Source organism: Panthera pardus, unplaced genomic scaffold (genome assembly GCF_024362965.1).
Source record: "Panthera pardus isolate Hobbes unplaced genomic scaffold, ASM2436296v1 HiC_scaffold_24, whole genome shotgun sequence".
Lineage (NCBI taxonomy): Eukaryota > Metazoa > Chordata > Mammalia > Carnivora > Felidae > Panthera > Panthera pardus.
Genome location: NW_026526810.1, coordinates 32,968,102 through 32,991,031, shown reverse-complemented (window position 1 = coordinate 32,991,031; position 22,930 = coordinate 32,968,102). Strand labels below are relative to the sequence as shown.

Genomic DNA, 22,930 nt, shown 5'->3' with positions numbered 1-22,930 from the left:
TAACTGCTATTAGGTATGCCAGAATTTCATCTCTTGTTATTAGACATTTGCATGATTTCTATTTTTTTCTTTGCCTTCTTAAGAAACACCTTATACGAGGATTCTTAATGCCTCAGAAAGTTTTCTGTGTGACCAGGCCTTAAGCACGTTTTTTTTAAAGATTTTATTTATTTATTTTTAACTTTTTTTTTTTTTTTTTGGGAAGCAGAGAGAGAGCACAAATGGGTTAGGAGCAGACAAAGAGGGAAACACAGAAACTGAAGCAGGCTCCAGGTTCTGAACTGTCAGCACAGAGCCCAATGTGGGGCTCGAATTCACAAACTGCAAGATCATGACCCGAGCTGAAATCTGCTGCTTAACCAACTGAGCCACCCAGGCACCCCTTAAAGATTTTATTTTTAAGCAACCTCTACACCCAATGTGGGCTCAAATTCAGAATCCCAAGATTAAGAGTCACATGCTCTTCTGACTGAGCCAACCAGGCACCCACAGACCTTAAGCACTTTAGGGACAGCAACTTATTCCTCTGTATATCCTCAATAACCCCAGGATTGGAAAACTGTCTGGCCCCAAAGCGATTTGGAGATCATACAAATGCAAAGCTTCTACCCAGCCTGGCATGAGTACCCATTGATGCTAACTTGGGGTTGATGCAGATGGGGCTGAAAAGAGGAGTTCAGGGTGTACAACTCTGACAGACTGCCTTGTTTCTCTGTCTTACCCAACTGTGACCTAGTAGCCCAGAGTCTAGTAGCCTTTTCAGCGTTCCCATCCTCTCCACATCACCTCTAAACTTCTCACATTTCTGTTCCCTTTGCCTGGAACCAACCCCCTTTCCCAACTTCCTGACCTTCCTGAATGTTCTCAGAGTGCCTTCTCTGTGTCCTCGTGATCCTGGAAATCCTGGGAATCCCTTGTCTTTCAGTCTTACCTACCACATGGGAAAATCTCTGACTCTGAGAAGTGTTCACAAACCCTTCTAAGTGAATAGAGCCCCCACCCTGGATCTCTGCAGCCACCTGGCCTCCAGCAGAGAGCTCCATGAGTGGTGGGCATTTGCAGTAGTAGGTGTCCAATAAACCTTTGTGGAAATGGTACTGGGCCATTCCTGGGGCCTCCAGGTTATCTGACACCTGTGGCCCCTTCTCTCTGATCTACTGTACAGACATTATCATTTGTTTCATTCTTAGGATAAGGACAAGAGTCAGATGTCCTCCCGCTTGAGAAACACTGCCTGGGATCTAGCATCCTGAGGGTGGGCCTGGCTACTTCCAAGCAGGCCTCCTATTCTAACTCCACCTCCCCTACCATCAGGAAAGCCTGAGTAATAAGGCATGTAAAGAAGGTGACCTTGAGGCCCAAAGGCTAGGATGTATCTGAGGTGTATTTTTTGGCATTTATAGGTTTAAACTCCACTTGGGTGCAAGAGGTCTCAGGAAGGGAAGGGAGCAGGATGCTGTCATTTATAAAGTACCTGCTTCTTCCTACCCTAGGCAGTGAATATGCCTTCTCATACAGTCCTCGCATTGTTCCTGCTATCCCTAGTTATAGATTAGAAAGCAGGGGCTCAGAAGTATTGGGGGAACTTGCCTAGCTACTGGTGGATGGCATGGGTGGTACAAGAAGCATGAAGCAGCCCTATGATGGGATTCTGATTTGGTGACCTTGGACAAGTTCCCAGCTAAGTATCAATCAATTTATCTGTAAAATGGGGAAACTAATCCACAACTTCAGGGATGCGTTACATAAGACAAATAACCTCATGGTAAATTCTTGGGGGTTGTGATTATTGCTGGTGGTCCTACTGCTAGTTTGAAGGCCAAGGTCAGAGTGGTGCAGATCAGGACCAGAGATCGGGTCATTTCAGCCCTAAGTGTCTGAGCTCTCTCTTTCTCCTCTTGCCTCCTTTACTCTGGGCCACATAGTAACATGTATCATAGGTTCAAATCCAAGGCAAACAGTATTTCCAAAATACCTGTGCCAGAAGATCTAGGTTTGAATCCAGGAGACAATAGCAACCTGTATGACATGGGCAGGTAGTTTACTTTCTAAGACTTAGTTTTCTCATAGTAAAACTAGAGATGCCTTTGGCTTTCATGAGTATTATCCAGGCTCACATGAGTGCTAAGTGAAATCCTTGTTCTGGAAGTTCTCTGATGGTCTCAGAGCTGTAGGGCAACAGGAGGAGAGGTTATAAAATCAGCAAAGGAATAGAATCTAGAACTTCACTTCAAACCAAAGAGCAGCATCTCCCTCACTTCCAAAAAAAAAAAAAAAGCTATTTCTTCCATCCCCACATGGCTGAAAATTAGGGGAGAACATCATCCCTGAGGCCAGGGATGATTTTTTTGTTTGCTTGTTTGTTTGTTTTTGTATCTCTGAATCCTTAGGACCCAGCCCAAGTCCTTGTAGAAGAGGTTCAGTAATGAACATTGAATGAATGGAAGGCTTGGGTTACCATGGAAAAATCCCTGAGAGAAGTACTTTTATACTAATATGTCAATGACTACATTTCTTCTCCCAAGATGGGAGAGAGAACGGGATGCCAGGAACCTGCAAGGAAAGCAGAAGATTAAAAAATAATGATCAGAAACCCAAAAGGGGTGTCTTGGCAGACCACAGTTTCCTAGGCTGTCCTCTGGGCTCCCAACTTAACATCCTCCCTTTCAGCAGCCAGAGCCCCTGCCCCAGCGCCAGTTTCTACCAGACCACTGGCCAGTGGCCTTTGCAGATGGGGAAACTGAGGTTCAGCAGCTGAAATCCCCTAAGGTCACACAGTATGGTACTGAATTCATACTTTCTTTTTAATGCCAAAAACAGGTGGCATAGACATTTTCTGTTTAAGAAGAAACAAAACTAATCAAAGGTAATTTCTTGTAGAGTCCTCAAATTTTATTACCCAGTAAGTCTATGTTTTTTAAAAAAAAAAAAAAAAAGAGTTTTGGCAATGATTACATGGTACTTGCTAAACTTTTACCGGCTTTGAGTCCTTCCCAGGGAACCAAAGGTCACTGAGAATGCCTCTCTGGACTGCCTCCCTGCCTGTCACTGGCCTCCTAGAAGCTGGGAGAGGACCCTGTGGACCAGACAAACTCTGCAGAATTGTCTGATATGCCTGGGAAGCTGACCCCACTGGGCAGTTTCAGAGAGAGAGCAAGGGGCTGAAAGTAGGAATGGTTGCACTTGACCAGGGTCCAGTAGGGCACGTGACAGTTTTGGGGCTCTGCATGGGGTGGAGTAGAGCGGGCCAAGGAAGGAAGATGAGCTGGCATCATGTCACCACTGAAAGTGACAGTGAGGCTTCTGTGCCCTCCATCTTTGCTATCTTTTTTGCCTTCCCAAAAGCTTGCTGCACTCATTTTCTCTAGGGCCTTAGGAATTTAAGAAGGCTGTAGGAGGAGAGGGCAATGCTTTGCCCAAAGGAATGCTTTCCCTGTCATGGGTGTTAAGGCATTGCAGATCATGGAATCGACATTAGAAGGGACCCCAGCGCCTGGGTGGCTCAGTCGGTTGAGCATCCAACTTCAGCTCAGGTCACGATCTCACGGATCGTGAGTTCAAGCCCCGCGTCGGGCTCTGGGCTGATGGCACAGAGCCCGGAGCCTGCTTCCGATCCTGTGTCTCCCTCTCTCTCTGCCCCTCCGCCATTCGTGCTCTGTCTCTCTCTGTCTCAAAAATAAACATTAAAAAAAAAATTTAAAAAAAAAAAAAAAAAAGAGAGAAGGGACCCTAGAGGTCATGCAAGCCAGGGGACCTCACATGTGGCTGCAGACCTGAATCGTCTTTGGAAAAAGACACATTCCTGGGAACCATATGAAAACAACTACAGCTAAATCTCTGGGGACAGATCTTGGGAATCTCATACCCTCACAATTAGAACCCAGGACTCAAATCTAGTCGATTGTATCAAACACTTGAATCTCTACCAAAAGCTAATCCAGCCTCTGCCTGAACTTGGGAAGAAGCAACTCATACCCTCCACCTCAAACTGCTCACTGCATTGCTACACCTCCAGCTCTACTTACAGCAATATTGTTATCACGTGATGATTAGTGATCATTCACATTTGTCACGTACTTGGCCATTGACCCCTTAGCACAGACGCTAAGCTTCCAAGTTCTAGATTGAGACAGGCCTGGGTTCACATCTTGCTGCACTTTACATTTTGTCATTTTGGGCACAGTGACAAAGGACTCTGAGCCTCAGTTTCCTCATCTGTGAAATGAGGACACTTTGTGTGGAATCATGTAACAGTGCTTAACACCATGCTTGGCATTATGTCCTGTCAATTAAAAAGTTGTTCCTCCAGGTAAACCCAAATTCTGTCTCCCTGTGTCTCCACCCAACTCCTCCACATATATGGCCCTGGGATCCATGGCTCCATAAAGCAAACCCATGCTCCCTGTCCCTGGGAAGTCCTAGGCAGACAGCAGGCCCCTTTCCCAGCACCTGACCTTGACTCCTGTCCCCTCACACCTTGTTTGGCCCCTCTTTTGAGAGGTTTGGCTTTAGAGATAATGAAATTGTGGGAGGAAGACTGCTCAGCAGGCCAGGCCTCTAAGAGTTCCTTGAGCATGTGAGGAATCAGAGCATCTTATGTGAAAGGGGCTGTAGAGAACAGTGATCCCAGGAGAGAAGAGATTGTCTCCTGCACTCTGCAAGTGTAAGGCCATTAAACTAGGCAGCCAGCTGTGGGCCAGGCATAGGCCCAGGCATAACACATCACAGCTGGCCAGGTAGATGATTTCTCCTTATTTTACATTTGAGGCACAGAGAAGTTAAGTAACCTGTATAGTGATGCACAGCTATAACGGACAGACCTGGGATTTGATGCCAAGTCTTCCTGTACACCATACCCAGAACTAGAATGAAACAGAGCAGTGGAATTTGAATTGAGGTCTAAGTCCAAAATGCATTTTTCTTTCAGAAATCATCTACATAAATATTTGCTCACTCCTTACCTAACAATAACCCTTTGCATTTTTACAGTATGCTTTATTTTTTTCCCATATGTACACCTTTTTTTTTTTTTTTCTTTTCTGGGGTGGGGGAAGTGCTGATATTTGCTCATGGGGCTCATGGCATAAAATTCACAAGGTACAAAAGAATACTGAAAACAGTTTTCAGTTCTTCAATTACCATATGACCCAACAGTTGCACTCCTAGATACGTACCCCAAAGAATTGAAAACAGGTATTCAAGCCAAAACCTGTACATGAGTCTTCATAGCAGTGGTATTCCTGATAGCCAAAAAGTGGAGACAGCCTGACTGTCCACCAACTGATGAACAGATAAACAAGGTGTGGTACATCCCTAAAGTGGAAAATAAAAGACATGACGAGAATCAGCATGGATGAACCTCAAAAACATGCTAAGTGAAAGAAACCAGACACAAAAGGTCACATACTGTATGATTCCATTTATATGAGATATCCAGAATGGGCAAATGCATAGAGCCAAAGAGCAGATTAGGGGCTGGGGGAGAGGAGATGGAAAAGGACTGCTAGTGCATATGGGGTGTTCCTTTCAGGGCGATGAAAATGTGGAACTACATCGAGGTGATGGTTGGACTATATGGAAATTGTACACTTTAAAATGGTTCAAATGGGGGCACCTGGGTGGCTCAGTCGGTTAAGTGCCCGACTTCACCTCAGGTCATGATCTCACTATCCCGGAGTTTGAGCTTTGCGTCAGGCTCTGTGCTGACAGCTCAGAGCCTGGAACCTTTTTCGGATTCTGTGTCTCCTTCTCTCTCTCTGCCCCTCCCCTGCTTGCATTCTGTCTCTCTCTCTCAAAAATAAATAAACATTTAAAAAATTTTTTTAATAAAATGGTTCAAATGTTTCATTTCATGTTATGTGAATTTTACCTCAACTTTATAAAAAGAATATTGAACATTGAGTCTCTCCCCCCAATCCTATCCCCTAGCAACTGGCACATGTTCCAGAGATATTCTGAGCATTTCTAAACATTTGTGTGTATAGTTTTTCATATAAATGGCAGCATGTTGGATACGTCGTTCTGTACCTTGTTTCTTCTACTTAACAGATTTTGGAGATTATTCTACGTCAGCACGTACAGACTTGCTAGGCTCTTGCTTTTGACATCTTTATACTGTTCCATTTTCTAGATGTGCTCTGGTTTATCTAGCCTGTCTGTTCCCTTTTGATGGAAACTTAGATTGTTTCCAGTATTTTGCTATTTCAAACAAGGCTGCTGTGAATAGCCTTGTACATGGGTCATTTCACACATGCCTCTATCTACAGGGATTTCCTAGAAATGGAATTACTGGGTCAAAGGGCATGTACATTTTAATTTTTCCAGTTGCAAAAATAATACATATTTGTTATACAAATTTCAAACAACTCTGAAGCTCATCGGCTAAAAAGTGAAAGAAGCTCTCCCCACAACCCATATCCTCCCTCTCCTTGTCTGCCTCCCTTTTCTGTGCACTTCCTCCTTGGCTTCTGGCCTGCAGCTCTCAGAGCCTTCCCTGCCTGACTGATTCTGGGTCTCCCCCTCCTCCTACTCACCCCTCCCCCCACCTCCTCCTTCCCTTATCCCTCAGTAGAGACTTTCTCATCTGTCCCCAGGGCCTGGGCTGGGACTTAGGCTCACAGTCAAATATAGCCTTTACCACCAAACCTACCAAGAGCAGGTCCCTGGCAAATGTTTTTAAATCATAAAATGTTCAAACCAAAAGATTAGGGGCTTCTCACCCAACCCTCACATTCCACCTTACATAGGAGGCAACTGAGACCCAGAGAAGGGAAATGTGGCTCAGTGAGTGGGTTTACAGAGCCAGGAAGAGAAGCCACATTGCCTGACACCCTGTCCAGGAGTCATTTCACTAATTTAGTAAACAATTATTGAATACCATGAAAGCCCAATGGGTCAGGCACTGTTCTAGGCACTAGGCTCTAGCAATGAATGAGATAAACCTCACGTTATGCTTAGGAAGACCAACAAAAAACAAGTAAACAAAATATTTCACATGGTGGTAAGTGCCCCGTGAGAATAAAGAGTGACTGGAGCCCAGGAGTTTTAATACCCAGGGTGGTGGCATCTGAGCTAGAACCTGAACGACAGGAAAGATCCAGCTAAGCCAACACATGCAAAGATCCTGAGGTAGGAAGAATATTTTTGGATTCAACAGGCAAAAAGAAGGCACTCAGGACTAGTCACTTAGGGCCCTGGAGGCAGAGTGAGGTCATTCTTCAAATCTATAAGGTCAGCTTCAAACCCCTGTCCCAACCGTTCCTCCCAATAGCTCAGCCTAGAGGACACAGAAGGGGATCCTTGAACCCTTGCTGAATGAATGAATGAGTACTGTGTGTTAAGGTGAGTGAAGAAGCACAGAGGTGTGTTACAGGATCCTTGAACAGACAGATTCAAGCCCCAGGTTACTAGCTGCGTGCCTTAGAGCCTGCTGTTGTTTACCTGTAATGGCAGCCAATTCTTCATGGACATTGTGAGCTATACAGTTACATCTGTATGCAAATCTGCCCTTGTAGCCATAGTGGGAAAGAAGCCATAGACAATACAAAAACAAAGGCATAGCAGTGTTCCAATAAAACTTCATTTGCAAAAACAGGCTGTGGGCCAACTCATACCTTAGAGAGTGCTTAAAATGTACCAGGTACTGGGCCGCCTGGGTGGCTCAGTCAGCCTAAGCATCTGACTCTTGATTTCAGCTCAGGTCATAATCTCATGGTTTGCGGGCTCAAGCCCCACATCAGGCTCTGCACTGACAGCACAGAACCTGCTTGGGCTTCTCTTTCTCCCTCTCTCTCTGTTACCCTCCCGACACACACACCCAATAAACAAACAAACAAACTTAAAAGAAATGTACCAGGTACAGTCCTAAGAGCCTTATGTATATTAACACCTATATAATGAGAAGCTCAACAGATAAGTTGTTCTGTATCTCATTTGGATCTTGGACACCCCTGAGATTTAGGTGGTGTCTCTGTGTGTTCAGAACACACACAGAGTTGTGCACACAGTTGGGGACGTGAAGGACCTTCTGAGGCTTTTGTGGGTCCCCTGGATGGATAATCCTGAAGGCCCATGCTGCCTCAAACTTTGTCCAGGTGGTAGTACAAGGAATTGTGGAATGACATTGGGAAAGATCTGAGAGATAGAGTGGGAATGAACCAGAGACTTCCAGAGTGGATGGCTCCCCTGGGACAGGGGACCTAGCTGAGAAGGGTCTGTAGTATGTGAGCTCTAGACAGTTGTCTTCCCAGGAAAATGTAGCCCCTGGAGGGCTTCCTCTCCAAGTGAATGGCAGAAAAAGCCTAGCCTGGGGTGTAGCCCTGCAGGAACCCCCTCAGTCCTGTCTCCTAGTAGCAGGGTGCACATCTCTTCAACTCTGTGCCTCCACTGTAAAATGAAGGAGTTGGTTTAGACTCATTCTTTACAGCTACAGGCATTTATGGGTACCTACTGTATGCCAAAGACTACATCGGACCTCACCAGCAGTGAAGCAGCCTTAAGCACAAAGAACTATGCCCAAGCAGAATGGGAGGCCACAGCACTAGAGCTGGACCCTGAAGATGGGTAGTTGGGGCATTCCAGGCAGAGGAAAGGACATGGGCATAGAAAAACTCAAAGTATGCAGAGCCTTGTTTGGCTGGAGTGTCAGGTGAACAGAGAGGAGCTCTAAGGAGCAAGGCAAGAAGTAGAATTGGGTCCACGGGTTGTTAGGACCCTGGTGGGAGCTAGATCAAGGGTCATCAAGAGGTGACAAGTGCAGGGCCTTAGGGGTCGGGAAAGAGACAGCACTGAGCCTTGCAGAGCTTTGTGGGAGGGGAGTAGGAGGGAGGGATAGTGATACCTGGGGCCTGGGTGGAGGGCACCAGGGGCAGGACAGAGAAGAAAATGGGATTTGATAGGACATTTGTCTCTCAGGCTGGAAATGGGAGGCTAGCTGGGGATAGATTAAGGAAAAGCCCACCCAATATGAATGGCAGGCAGTGGCTGCCTTCCCAGAGAAGAGGTATTAGTAGGTGCTGCAGGAAGCAAGTTCCATTACTCCCCTTCCACCCCTTAACACTATTCTGGGAGGCCCACAATGCACATTAGCATGAGAAAAGCTCAGAGTGGGCATTGAGATACAGGTTTAGTTGATTCTATAGGCTGCTTTGAGTCCAAGGGCTCATTGAGGCTCACATGTGGACTTACTGGAAGAACATTCCAGACAAATTAAATCTAAGCAGGCATCAAAAAGATTTAACCATGGGGGCATCTGGATGACTCAGTTGGCTGAGCATGCAACGCTTGACCTTAGGGTCCTGAGTTCGAGCCCAACGTTGGGTGTACAGATTACTTAAAAAAAAAAAAAAAAAAAAAAAGGATTTAACCATCTGACAAAGTTGAGTATATTTTTAATTGAAAACAATTTTTTTAAGTTTATTTTTGAGGGAGAGACAGAGTGAGCAAGGGAGGAGCAGAGAGAGGGAGAGAAAGAATCTCAAGCAGGCTCCACACTGTCAGCACGGAGCCCGATGTGGGGCTCAAACCCACAAACCATGAGATCATGACCTGAGCTGAAACCAAAATTGGATGCTTAACTGACTGAGCCGCCCAAGGCCCTGAATATATTTTTTAAATGTTTTGAAGTAAAATAGCTTCGTTTAGAGGGATGGATAGAGTAAGCGTGCTGCTTCAAACAACCTGAGCCTTGCTCATCTCTACTGGAACCCATTTCCCCATAACATTCTAACCCAAGAGGTCGGGGTTTGTTATCCCTGTTCTAGATGAGGCAGCTGTGGCTCAGAGAGGTTTAGAAGCTGCTCCAAGATCACACAGCAGGAAAGTAGGGAAGCCAGGACAGGACTGGAACCCAAGTATCTCTGATCTCTGATTCCTTGCTCTTAACCTGCAGGACATGCAACCCACCAATCACATTAACTCTTCAAAAGTCGGGATTAAAAATTAGTTAGCAACGGGCACGCCTGGGTGGCTCAGTTGGTGGAGCATGCGTCTCTTGATCTTGGAGTCCTGAGTTCAAGCCCCACAGTGGGTGTAGAGATTACTTAAAAAGAGAAGTTAGTAGCCACATTAAACCCATGGTTGACACAACAGTCAAGTCCCCCTTTGCCTCCCACCGCATCAGTGCAGATGGCCTATCACCTGTCCTGAGCCCCCAGCTCTTTCAGAGCTGCTGGCTGTCCTGAGACACTGAAGCTGAAAGAAATGGCAAGGTCTCAGGCCTGGGAGCTTGGTGGAAATGGGCAAACTGAGAAGAGGAAACAATTTAGCAGGATGATTTTAGTTCATTTGTAATCAGACAGACTTGGATCCACCACTTACCAGTTACGGGACCTGAGACAATGAATCAACTGCCAATGAATATACTTCCCAAGATTGTAAAGTGGGGATAGTAGCAGTACCTACCTCACAATGTATATGAAATAAAATCAGTACTGTGTGTAACACACTGAGCCCAAGGCCTGTGTATGTACGTAGCAGCATTCTTTGATCCTTAGTGTTGATCCTCAGGTGGTTGGGGTGGGTCTCTTGAGGTTTCTTTGGCATTCTGCAGGACTTTCTTTGGCATTCTTGGCATTTTGAATCTAAGATTCCCCCAACCTGTTGGAGCTGCTGGATAAAGGGTCAGGAGAGTGAGTGGAAACCAGCCTGGGAGTCTGAAGCAAAGCTCAAAGGTGGTCTCTAGGTATTTGGAGCCAGGGTAGAGGGCTTCTGCACAGGAGCTCAGAGATGCTGCTACCTGAACTTTTTTCCCTTTTCAATCCCTGCTAAGCACTTACCCAGCAAACTCCCTCCTCCCTACACTCCATTTGAAGTCAGCCTTGGAGAGAGAGAGCAAGTCAGGGCTCTCCAGTCAAAACACTAGAGGTGACATCTTGCTCTGTTAAGCTGTGTGAACTTGGGCAAATCACTCAATCAATGTCTCTCATTGGTAGTTTCCCCATCTGTGCAATGGGAAGTATAATACTACTAATCTCAGGGGAGAGGTTGAGAAGGTGGGTCTACATTGTAAAGAGAGGATACGAAAGCACTTAGTAAACTTTTTTTTAAATGTTGATTTATTTTTGAGAGACAGAGCACAAGAGCATGTGTGCAGGCAGGGGAGGGGCAGAGAGAGGGGAGAGAGGAACCCAAGTGGACTCTGTGCTGACAGCAGCGAGCCTGATGTGGGGCTTGAACTCACAAACTGCGATATCATGACTTGAGCCGAAATTGGATGCTCAACTGACTGAGCCACACAGGTGCCCCGAGCACTTAGTGAACTTTAAAGGCCATGCAAATCCTGGGCATAAATTTCCTCACAGAGCTGATACTGGCACCTCTTCCATGAAACCTTCCTAGACAACCCAGTTGGAAGTGATCCATTGATCTCCCACTGCTGCTCACTGGAACATTACATATATACACACTGCCCCTATCAAGAGACACAATTCTGAGTACAGAACAAGCCAGGTGTCCTGAATTCCAGCTACTATCTTGGTAGTTTCTCTTGGCACTCCTCTTGTGGTCTGTCCACCAAGCCCTTCCCTAGCACTTGTCCTGTTCTTCATCCGTAGATTGTAAGACCAGTCAGGTTCATCCTTTGTGGCTCTGCCACCTGACCCCATACCTTGGTGCATGTTGGGGCCCTTAACCCAAATGGATCAATACAGTCCTTCCCTGAGAATTTACATTTGGATCTGTGATTGACAGGGAGTTAATTCAGCATCCTGAGTAATTAAGCCTGTAACATACAAAGCTCAGAAGCTGGTAGCTTTTCTTTTCTACCATGTAGATGGGGAAACAGGGAAACCTGTGATCAGAGAAATAAAGATAAGGGATAGGAAAAAGTCTTCTGGGATCCACAGGGCTCCATGACTTTCTGAGGCTTCCTTCTAGTAAATTCCTTTTTTGGCTTAAACTAGCACTTGCAGTTTCTTTTTCTTTCTTTCTTTCTTTCTTTCTTTCTTTCTTTCTTTCTTTCTTTTTTTGAAATTAAAAAAAAATATTTATTTATTTTTGAGAGAGAGAGATAGATCATGAGCAGGGGAGGGACAGACAGAGAGGGAGATCCAGAATCTGAAGCGGGCTCCAGGCTCTGAGCTGTCAGCACAGAGCATGATGCGGGGCTCAAACTCATGGACCGCGAGATCATGACCTGAGCAGACAGATGCTTAACCCGCTTAACCTGACTGAACCACTCAGGTGCCCCAAGCACTTGTAGTTTCTATTACTTCCTGAACTTAACAGAAAAAAAGCCTCAGAAAGGCTTACCACCATGCCTGGGGTCACATAGCAATTTAGCAGCAGAGACATCACAGGAACAGCAGGGAGCCTGCTTGGGATTTTCTATCTCCTTTTCTCTTGGCTCCTCTCCTGCCCGCCCCACCCACCGCCACCCCCCCGCCCCCCCAAGCTGCACATGTGCTCTCTCAAAAATAAATACACATTAAAAAATAGTGTTTTAAACATTAATCAAGGTATAATTGGCATACAATAAATTGCACATTGTAAAGTACAGTTTGGGAAGCTTTTTTCCCCCTTTTTTTGAGAGAGAGCACTTGTGAGAGGAGGGCACTGACAGAGAGAGAGGGAGAGAGGGAGAGAGAATCCCATGCAGGCTCTGCACAGTCAGTGCAGAACCCATTGCAAGGCTCAATCTCATGACCCTGAGATCATGACCTGAGCCAAAATCAAGAGTCAGATGCTTAACCAACTGAGCCACCCAGGTGCCCCATTTGTAAGCTTTCATGTAGATATACATTTGTGAAACCATCACATTCAAGATAATAAACATAACCATCCCCCACAAAAGTTTCCTCCTGTCCCTCCTTAATCCCTCCAGCTCCCTGCTGACTGTCACCCCAGGCAACCACTCAGCTGCTTTCAGTTACTATAGACTAGTTTGCATTTATAGAATTTTATATAAATGGAGCCATACAACATGTACTCTTTTTTGTCTGTCTTCTTTCAGTCAGCTTAATTGTTTTGAGAGTCGTCCATGTGGTTGTATATCTTAATAGATCCATTTCTGTTGCGGAGTAGTAATCAATTACGTGGATATATAACAATTTTTTAATTTACCCGTTGATGTACATTTGGGTTATTTCCAGGTTTTGACTATTGCAAATAAAGCTACTACGAACATTTATGTGTAAGTCTTTATACAGAGATAAATGCTTTTATTTCTTTTGGATAAATACCTAGAAGTGGAATGGCTTCGTCATTTGGTAGGTGAATACTATGCTTAAGTTTTGCTGAGCTGTTGTTCAAAGTGGCTTTACTATTTTACATTCCCACCAGCAGTGTATGAAAGTTCTAGTTGCTTCACATCTTCACTAAACCTTTAGTTTCAGCAATTTTAATTTTAGAAATTCTGGGGTGCCTGGGTGGTTCAGTAGGTTAAGCGTCCAACTTTGGCTCGGGTCATGATCTCATGGCTCATGAGTGTGAGCCCCACGTGGGGCTCTGTGGTAACAGCTCAGAGCCTGGAGCCTGCTTCAGATTCTGTGTCTCCCTCCTTCTCTGCCCCTCCCCCCTTGCGCTCTGTCTCTCTCTCTCTCTCAAAAATAAACATTAAAAATAATAATAAAAAAATAAAGTGGTAACCAAGAAGGGTTTAAATTTTTTTTTAGAAATTCTAATAATTGCCTGTAATTTTAACTCTTAGGTCTGTCATCTATTTTGAGTTAGTTTGGGCATATATATGAGGTGTCAGTCAACTTTCTTTTTTTTTGTGTAGCTATGAATATCCAATTGTCCCAGCGTCATTTGTTGAAAGATTATCCTTTTTCACTTTTTAAAATAGATATAGGGCTATTTTGATTATTTACCTCTTCTTGGGTTAGCTTTCACGCTTTGTGTCATAGAGAATTAGTCCATTTCATCTAGGTTATCGAATGTATTGTCATAGAGTTTTTATGAATCGTGTCAAGCACATTTTCATGTGTTTATTGGCCATTTGTGTATCTTCTCTGGAGAAATGTCTATCCAGATCTTTTGCTCAATTTTTAATTGGTTTGTTTTATTATTATTATTTTATGTTTATTTATTTTGAGATAAAGAGAGCGTGTGCACATGTAAGTGGCAGGGGGGGAGGTGCAAGGAGGAACAAAGAGAGAGGAGAGAATCCTGAGCGGCCTCCATGCTGTCGCGGGGAGCCCGAGGTGGTGCTTTACCCCATGAACTGAGAGATCAAGACCTGAATGGAAATCAAGAGTCAGATACTTAACTGACTGAGCCACCCAGGCGCCCCTTTTTACTATCTCATTGTAAGAGTTCTTTATACTATATACAAGTCCCTTATCAGATATATAGTTTGCAAACATTTTCTCCCACTCTGTGTTTTCTCCCTTTCTTAAGAGTGCCCTTTGAAGCACAAAACTTTTAAATTTTGATGAAGTCTATTTTATCTGATTATTCTTTTGCTGCTTGTGCTTTTGATGTCATATTTAGGAATCCTTTGCCTAATTTGGGATTTACTCCTATGTTTTCTAAATAAGAGTTTTATAATTTTAGCTCATACATTTAGGTATTTGATCTGTTTTGAGTTACTTTTTGTATATGATATGAGGTAAGGTTTCCAACTTTTTTTTTTTTTTTTTTTTGTGCACATGACTGACTATCCAGTTGTCACAGCACTATTTGCTGTAAAGACTATTCTTTCACAATTGGTCTTTTCACCCTTGTTGAAAATCAATTGACCATAGACACATGGGTTTGTTTCTGGACTCTCAATTTTATTCCACTGACCTATAGGTCTATCCTTATGCTAGTATCACACTATCTTAAATTATTGTTGGCTGCTTTGTAGTAAGTCTTATTTTATGTTTTTTAAGTTTATTTTATTTGTTTTGAGAGAGAAAGAGCAGGGGTGTTTGGGGCCCCCAGGTGTCTCAGTCAGTTAAGCATCTGACTTTTGATTTTAGTTCGGGTCATGATCTCATAATTCATGAGTTTGAGCCCTGCATCAGTCTCCGTGCTGACAGTGTGGAGCCAGCTTAGGATTCTCTCTCTCTCCCTCTCTCTCTTCCCCTCTCCTGATTGTGCTCTCTTTCTCTCTCAAAAAATTTTAAAAAAAGAAAGAAAAAGAGTCAGCCGCTTAACCGACTAAACCATCCAAGTGCCCCTGTAGTAAGTTTTAAAGTGAAGAAGTATAGATCCCCCAACTTTGTTCTTAATTTTCAAGATTGTTTTGGCTATTCTAGGCCCCTTGCAATTTGAATATGAATTTTAGCATCAGCTTGTCAATTTCTACAAAGATGCAACTGGAATTCTGACAGGAATTGTGCTGAATCTGTAGATCGAATAAATGGGGAGTATTGCTATCTTAACAATACTCAGTCTCCTGATTCATGAACATGGGATGTTTTCCATTTATTTTGATCTTTAATTTCTTTCAATAATGTTTTCTGAGTATAAGTTTTTCATTTCTTTTACTAAATCTATTCCTAAGTATTTTGGTATGCGCTTTTGCAGCATATGTACTATTCCTAAGTACTTTGTTCTTTTCGATGCTATTATAAATGGAATTGTTTCCTTAATTTTATTTTCAGATTCTTGATTTATATATAGAAATACAATCAATTTTTATATACTAATCTTTCATCATGTAAACTTGCTGAACTTGTTTATTAGTTCTAATAGTGGTTTTTTTGTGTGTGTGGATTCCTTAGGACTTCCTATATACAAAATCAAGTCATCTACATATATAGTTGTATGTTCTTCCTTACCAATCTTGATTTTTTAAATTTCTATTTATTGCCTAGTTACTCTGACTAGAACTTCTAATACAGTGTTGAATAAAATTAGTGGGAGCAGACATCCTTGTCTTGTTCCTGATCTTAGGAGGAAAGCATCAATCTTTTACTGTTAAGTACGATGTTAGCTGTGTAGTTTTTTTTTTAAGTTTATTTATTTATGTTGAGAGAGACAGAGATAGTGTGAATGGGCAAGCAGCAGAGAGAGAGGAGACCGAGAATCCTGAACAGGCTCTGTGCTGCCAGCAGCAGAGCCTGATGTGGGGCCTGAACCCATGAACTGTAAGATCATGACCTGAGTTGAAACCAAGGGTCAGATGTGTAACTGACTGAGCCACGCAGCCTCCCCCACTGTGCAGTTTTTATAGCTGCCCTTTATCATGTGGAGGGAATTCCATTCTATCCCCCCCCCTTTTTTTTAAATGAATGGGTATTGGATTCTGTCAACTGCTTTTTGTTTTTTTTCTACCTTTTGAGACAATTATGTGCTTTTTGGTTTTTATTCTATTGATAAAGTTTATTACATTAATAGATTTTTGGAAGTTAAACTAACCTTGCATTCCCAGAATAAATTCCACTTCACCGTGGTATAATTCTTTTTATATATTGCTGGATTCAGCTTGCTAGTATTTTGTTGATTTTTGTCTCTGTATTATTTTTTTTTAACTTTTTAATGTTTATTTATTTATTTTTGAGAGGGAGAGAGCACAAGCAGGGAAGGGGCAGAGACAGAGGGAGACACAGAATCCAAAGCAGGCTCCAGGCTCTTAGCTGTCTGTACAGAGCCTGACGCTGGGCTTGAACCCATGAACTGTGAGATCATGACCTGAGCTGAAGTCAGACGCTTAACCAACTGAGCCACCCAGGCGCCCCTTGTCTCTGTATTCAAGAGATAATGGTCTGTGGTTTTCTTGTGATCTCTTTGTCTGGTTTTGGTATCAGACATAATAAAATGAGTTGAGAATTGTTTCCCTCTCTTCTGTTTCCTGGAAGAGTTTGTGGAGAATTGTATTCATTCTTCTTTAAATATTTTGTAGAATTCCTCAGTGAAACTATCTAAGGTTGTGGATGATTTCTTAAATTAATACTTCAATCTCTTTACTTGTTATAGGTCTATACAGATTGCCTATTTCTTCTTGAATTGGTTTCAGTAGTTTGTTTCTTTCTAGGAACTTGTCCATTTCATCTAAGTTATTAAATTTATTGGCAGAAGGTTGTTGATAGTATTCCTTATGCTTTTATAATCCTTTTTATTTCTGTAAAGTTGACAGTAATGTTCCTTCTTTCATTTCTGATTCTAGTGATCTTTCTCTTTTCTTGATCATTCTAAGGGTTTGTCACTTTTGTTGACCTTTTCAAAAAACAACTTTTGGTTTATTGATTTTTCTCTATTTTCCTATTCTCTATTTCATTAATTTACACTCTAATTTTTACTGTTTCCTTATCTCTGCTTGCTGTAGATTTAGTTTGCTCTTCTTTTTATGGTGTCTTAAGGTGGAAGGTAAACATTTTAGGTTGATGTTGTATTTTTTATTTCTGTATTTTATTTTTATTTTTTGTTTATTTTTGAGAGAGCGTGCACACACACACATGTGAGCTGGGGAGGGGCAGAGACAGGCTCTCCGCTGATAGCAGAGAACCCGATGTGGGCTTGCACTCACAAACCTTGAGATCATGACCTGAGCTGAAGTCGGACGCTTAACCCAACTGAGCCACCCAGGTGCCCGTTATTTTTATTTTTTCAAGTTTGTATTTGTTCATTTCTTTAAGTAACCTCTACACCCAACATGGGGATTGAACTCACGACCCTGAGATCAAGAGTCACATGCTCTTCTGGTTGAGCCAGCCAGGTGCCCCTCTTTCTGCATTTTAAAAATGTGGCTCCACTATTTTCTTGCTTGCACAGTTTCTGACCATAATAAATCCATTAGCCTTATTTATATTTGTATGTAATATGTCTTTTTACTCTGGCTGCTTTTTAAAAAAAATTTTTAATGTTTATTTATTTTTGAGAGACAGGGAGAGACTGAGCATGAGCAGGGGAGGGGCAGAGAAAGAGGGAGACACAGAATCCGAAGCAGGGTCCAGGCTCTGAGCTGTCAGCACAGAGCTGGACATGGGGCTCAAATTCACAAACCGAAAGATCATGAGCTGAGCTGAAATCGGATGCTTAACCGACTGAGCCATCCAGGTGCCCCTACTCTGACTGCTTTTAAATTTTCTCTTTATCACATTTTAAAAACAACTTACAATATACCTTGGTATAGGTTTTTTGGAGGGGAGTGGGCTGGGTTCAGTGTACTTTATTGGTGGTACATGACCAGGAAGGCTCCCCAAGCTCCTCCCACTCTTTAGGGGGTCTGAGTTGGAAAATACAGTGTGTTGGGAGATTGAGTTGGGGCCCTCAAGCAGCTGAGGGCCTCTGTCTTCCTCTTGTGTTCTTGCTGGGGCTCTTGGTCTGGGAGACTCTTACTCCTTGGAGGTCATGTGGATTGTAAGGTCTACCACCATTTTGCTGTAGTCAAATTCATCGTCATACTAGGAAATGAGCTTGACAAAGTGTTCATTGAGTGTAACACAAGCCCCAGCGTCAAAGGTGGAAGGGTGGGTATCCCTATTAAAGTTGCAGGACAAACCAGGTTCTCAGTGCAAATCAGGATGCCCATGAGGGGGCTGATACCTGCTTCACCACCCTCTTGATCTCATCACATATGGCAGCTTTCTCCAGGCAGCAGGTCAGATCCTGCTGACACATTGAGAGTGGAGACATGGCAGACCATGTTGGTGAGCTCCCCATATAGCTCAGGAATTACCTTGCCCATAGCTGTGGCATTGCCAGTAGAAGCAAGGGTGATGTTCTGCACAGCACATGGCTGTCATGCCACAGCTTACCAGAGGGGCCATCTACAGTCTTCTGGGTGGCAGTGATGGCATGGACTGTGGTCATGAGTCCCACCATGATGCTAAAGTTGTCATGGATGACTTTAGACAGGGGGCACCAAGCAGTTGGTGGTGCAGAAAGCATTTGATGGTCTTGAGGGAGTTGTCATACCTCCCATGGTTCATTCCCATCACAAACATGGTGGCATCAAAGGAAGGGGCAGAGATGATGACCCTTTTGGCTCTACCCTTCATGTGAGCCCCAGTCTTCTCCAAGATAGTAAAGACATTATTGGACTCTACAACATACTCAGCACCAGCATCACACTATTTGAGGTTGGTGGGATCTCACTCTTAGAAGATGGAGATGTGCTTTCCACTGATGACAAGCTGCCCGTTCTCAGCCTTGACTGGGCCATTGAACTTGCCATGGGTAGAATCTTTCTGGAACATGTAGACGATGTAGTTGAGATCAATGAAGGGATCACTGATGGCAACAGTACTTTGTTAGAATTAAAAACAGCCCTTGGGGTACCCGGCCTGGGTAACTCAATTGGTAGAGCATGTGATTCTTGATCATTGTGTGTAGAGATTACTTAAAAATCAAATACTTTTTTAAAAGTTTTCTTATTTATTTTGAGAGAGAGAAAGAGAGAGAGAGAGATGGGAGGGGCAGTGGGAGAGGGAGAGAGAGAATCCCACACAGGCTCTGTTAGCACAGAGCCCAATGCAAGGCTCGAACTCATTAACTGTGAAATCATGACCTGAGCCAAAACCAAGAGTCGGATGCTTGACTGACTGAGCCACCCAAGTGCCCCAAAAATAAAATCTTTTAAAAAAAAAGTGGCCCTGATGACCAGGTATCCAATATGGCCAAATCCGTTTACTCCAAGCTTTTCCATTGTGTCTCAGGGAACCAACTGGCAGTGCACAAGGAGATGCAACAGTGTGTTGAGCTGGGAGGAGCAGAGAGCTTGGTATAGTTTCTGTGTATTGTGCTTGGGGTTCATTAAATATTTTAGATCTAATGATTTATCAGATTTTCATCAGTTTTCATCAAAGTTAGAAGTTTTTCAGTTCTTTTTTCCTTTTCCTTCAAGTATTTCTTTTTCTCATCCTCTTCCTTCTTTGGGGGACTCTAATTACACACACACATTAGATCACTTGAAGTCATGTCACAGCCCACCAATGCCGTGTTATTATTATTTTGAAGCTTTTTTTCTCTGTGTATTTTACTTGGGATAGTTTCTTACTATATATTCGAAGTTCGTTAGTCCTTTGCCATGTCTAATGTTCCATTAATCCATCTAGTGTATTTTCTATCTCAGACATTATAGTTTTCATCCTTAGAATTTTAATTAATTTGGGTCTTTTAAAAATATCTTCTATTTCTCTACTTCACATGGTCAGTCTTTGTTTTATCTTCTTGCACATGTGGAACGTGGTTATAATAACTGTTTTAATGTCTATGTCTCTTAATCCCATCATCTGGGTAATTCTGGGTAGGTTTCAATTGATCGGTTTTTCTTTTCATTATGGGTCATACTTTCCTGTTTCTTTGTATATGTGCTAATTTTTATCGGTTGGCAGACACTGTGGATTTTATTTTGTTGGGTGCTGGATATTTCTGTAATCTTATCAATATTCTTGAGTTTTGCTCTGGGGTGCAAAAGCACTTGGAAACAATTTGGTCCTTTTTCAGATCTTGCTTTTGTTGGGGCCAGAGTGATGTTTTGTCTTCACCCACTTCTGAGTCAAAAAGTCTTGTGAGTGCTCTACTCAATGCCCCATTAATTGTGAGGTTTCCACTCTGGTTCCTGGGAGCCAGCACTATTCCTAGCCTCGTGTGAGCTCCCAGGATTATTCCCTCTACCCCTACTGGTTGATTCTAACCGTGCTTTCGAGTAGTTTCTTCAAATGCAGGCACTATGCTGAATGACCAAAGGGGTACTACCTCTGTAGAGCTCCACAGTTCTCTCTGTGTGCAACTTTCTCCTTTTTGGTTCTCTGTCTTGTGTCCCCAGGCTCCTGACTTCATCTTGTCAGTGCAGGAGACTGCTGATCTCCACCTGCCCTTCTCACCCTGTGCTCTGGTCTGGACACTTTCTTTAGGCAGTAAGGTGGGGCATTCATAAGCCTCTCCCCATTTGGTTCCTACTCTCAGGAGTCACTGCTTTTCCTAGTCTGACGTCCAATGCCTTGAGAACCGTTGTTTCACATATTCTGTGGGGAATTTTAGTCATCTCAGGTGGGGACATAAATCCAGTCCCGGTTACTCCAACTCAGCTGGAAGAAGAAATTCTCATGATGGTTTGTTCATTTGTCCAGTGGGCACTTATTGGGGGAGAGCTTGCTGGGTCCCCCTCACAGTGGTCTTGTGGCTCTCCAGACAGTCCAGATTTTCCTATCTCAGGGCCTTTGCATGGGCCCTCTCCTCTGTCTGGACTGCTCTTTCTAGCTGTACTTCCTCTCTCAGCTCAGAGGCCTTTTCTGACTACTTACTCTGTATAAAGCGAATTGCTCTCTTTTTTATTTCCCATCACACTTCTGCTTTCCTTTACAATTTCTTTTACTAGAGTGTAGGCAGGAATTTCTGTCAGATTCCCTGGAGCCAGCTCAGGGCCAGGCACACTATAGGTATGCAATAAATATTTATTAAATGACTGAGGTCTTTGTATATTTCATGGTACCTGTCATATAACAGAGCTCAGTCAAACTGGGGCTGCTTGTCTGATGGGGGCATAGCTCCTCGCCCTAAGTCCCCACCAGGGAAGGGATACAGGGCCCCTGGACTGAGGCCATGCACTCCTTAGTGATAACTGAAGGCCCCTGGGTACCGGCCAGGGAGGGTTTGACAGGTGGAGCTGATGAGTTCCAGACCCAGGCCTCTGGGCCCCAGCACAGGCCGACAGAACCGGACACTGGGCAGGAGCCAGAGCCAAGCTTCCATGACGTCGTTGCCTTCAAGGGCCATGCTCCTCCCTAGGCTTTTGGTGGGACTTCAGATCTCACCCAACCCTCTTAGAGCTATCTGCCACCAGATTCTGGGGAAAGATGGAGCCGTCCTCCCTGGTTCAAGTCCCAGATCTGGTTGTATGACCATCTACAACGATCAGAACACTCACAGAGTTGGCTCTATAAAGTCAAAAGTACTTTCTACATGGAAAACCTCTGTGAACTGAAAACAAGTGCTCACTGAACTGGCAAAGCCTTAGGAAGCTTCTGTTCCAAACCCCTACTTTTAACAAAGGAAGAGCCTGAGGTTTAAATGAAATAATGTATGTAGACTGCTTGGCACCGGGCTTGGAACTTTGTGTTTTTATGCCAGCTACTAGCCACCTGCCTACCCCAGGCTGAGCGACCAGTGCCTCAGTGCCTCCCTCCTTCCCAAAGTCCTTCCTACCTCAGCTGGGGGCCTTGATCCATCTTTCTTCAACAAGGATTATAGTTATCATTTTCTTTTTTTCTAATGTTTATTTTTTGAGAGAGAGAGAAAACACAAGTGGGGGAGGGGCAGAGAGAGAGATGGGGACAGAGGATCTGAAGCAGGCCCTGCACTGACAGCAGAGAGCCTGATGTGGAGCTTGAACTCACGAACTGTGAGATCATGACCTGAGCTGAAGTCGGACACTTAACCGACTGAGCCACCCAGGTGCCCCCATAGTTACCATTTTCTGAGCATTTGTGAGGTGCCAAGCTATGAGCTAATAAGCACTCTACATATATCATTTAACTATTTTGTCATAGGATGAGATAGTATTATTGTCCCCATTTTACTGGTGAGGAAGCTGAGGCTCAGAGACGTTAGGTAATCTCCTCAAGGTCCTATAATTACTAAGTGGCTGACAGTGTTTAGACCTCGGAAGTCTCCTAGTGTTTAGGTTCTGGCTTCTCTTCCCTTAGATGTCTCTTCTAATAACTTGTATTTCCTGCCAGCTATTCCTTCCTGGGCCTTTGGGAAGGTTTCTGAGAATCCACTGGGTCAGTCATTGGAACAGGGCAAGAGAGGGTCTAAAGCTTCTAGCTAAAAGCCTGCCATGAGTCCCCACTAGGAGCTTTTGTGGAGTTGGCAGTAAGGCTATCTCTGAGGGTCAAAGATAATCCCCTGTCAAAAACACAGCCCTGTAGGAAGGAACAGGGCATGGGCAGGAGCCCATAGACCCAGCCATTCTCTCAGCAAGCATCCTGCCAGCTGGTTGTCTAGGAGCTCCCAGTTGTACATTCCACACAGGACGGTGGGAGCTGTAGATGGAGGCAGTCCCAGCCCTGTAGCAGCTCCACATGGGCAAGGTTACCTCTGATGGGGCTGCTGGGGG

General features: G+C 43.8%; 1 protein-coding gene and 1 pseudogene across 1 annotated transcript in view; both read right to left on the bottom strand.

Annotated features, from left to right (window-relative positions):
• Positions 1–5,019: 5,019 nt before the first annotated feature.
• The window catches only part of PIF1 (PIF1 5'-to-3' DNA helicase), a 40,238-nt gene continuing 22,327 nt past the window's right edge, over positions 5,020–22,930 (bottom strand). Inside the window, exons 13-14 of the mRNA XM_053888953.1 lie at positions 10,402–10,608; positions 5,020–5,313 (exon numbers count right to left, since the gene is read on the bottom strand). Coding sequence (XP_053744928.1) covers positions 5,224–5,313; positions 10,402–10,608 — 297 coding nt within the window. The 3' untranslated portion in view covers positions 5,020–5,223. The remainder of the gene's footprint in view (positions 5,314–10,401; positions 10,609–22,930) is intronic.
• Positions 14,324–21,640, bottom strand: LOC128772945 (glyceraldehyde-3-phosphate dehydrogenase-like; annotated as a pseudogene).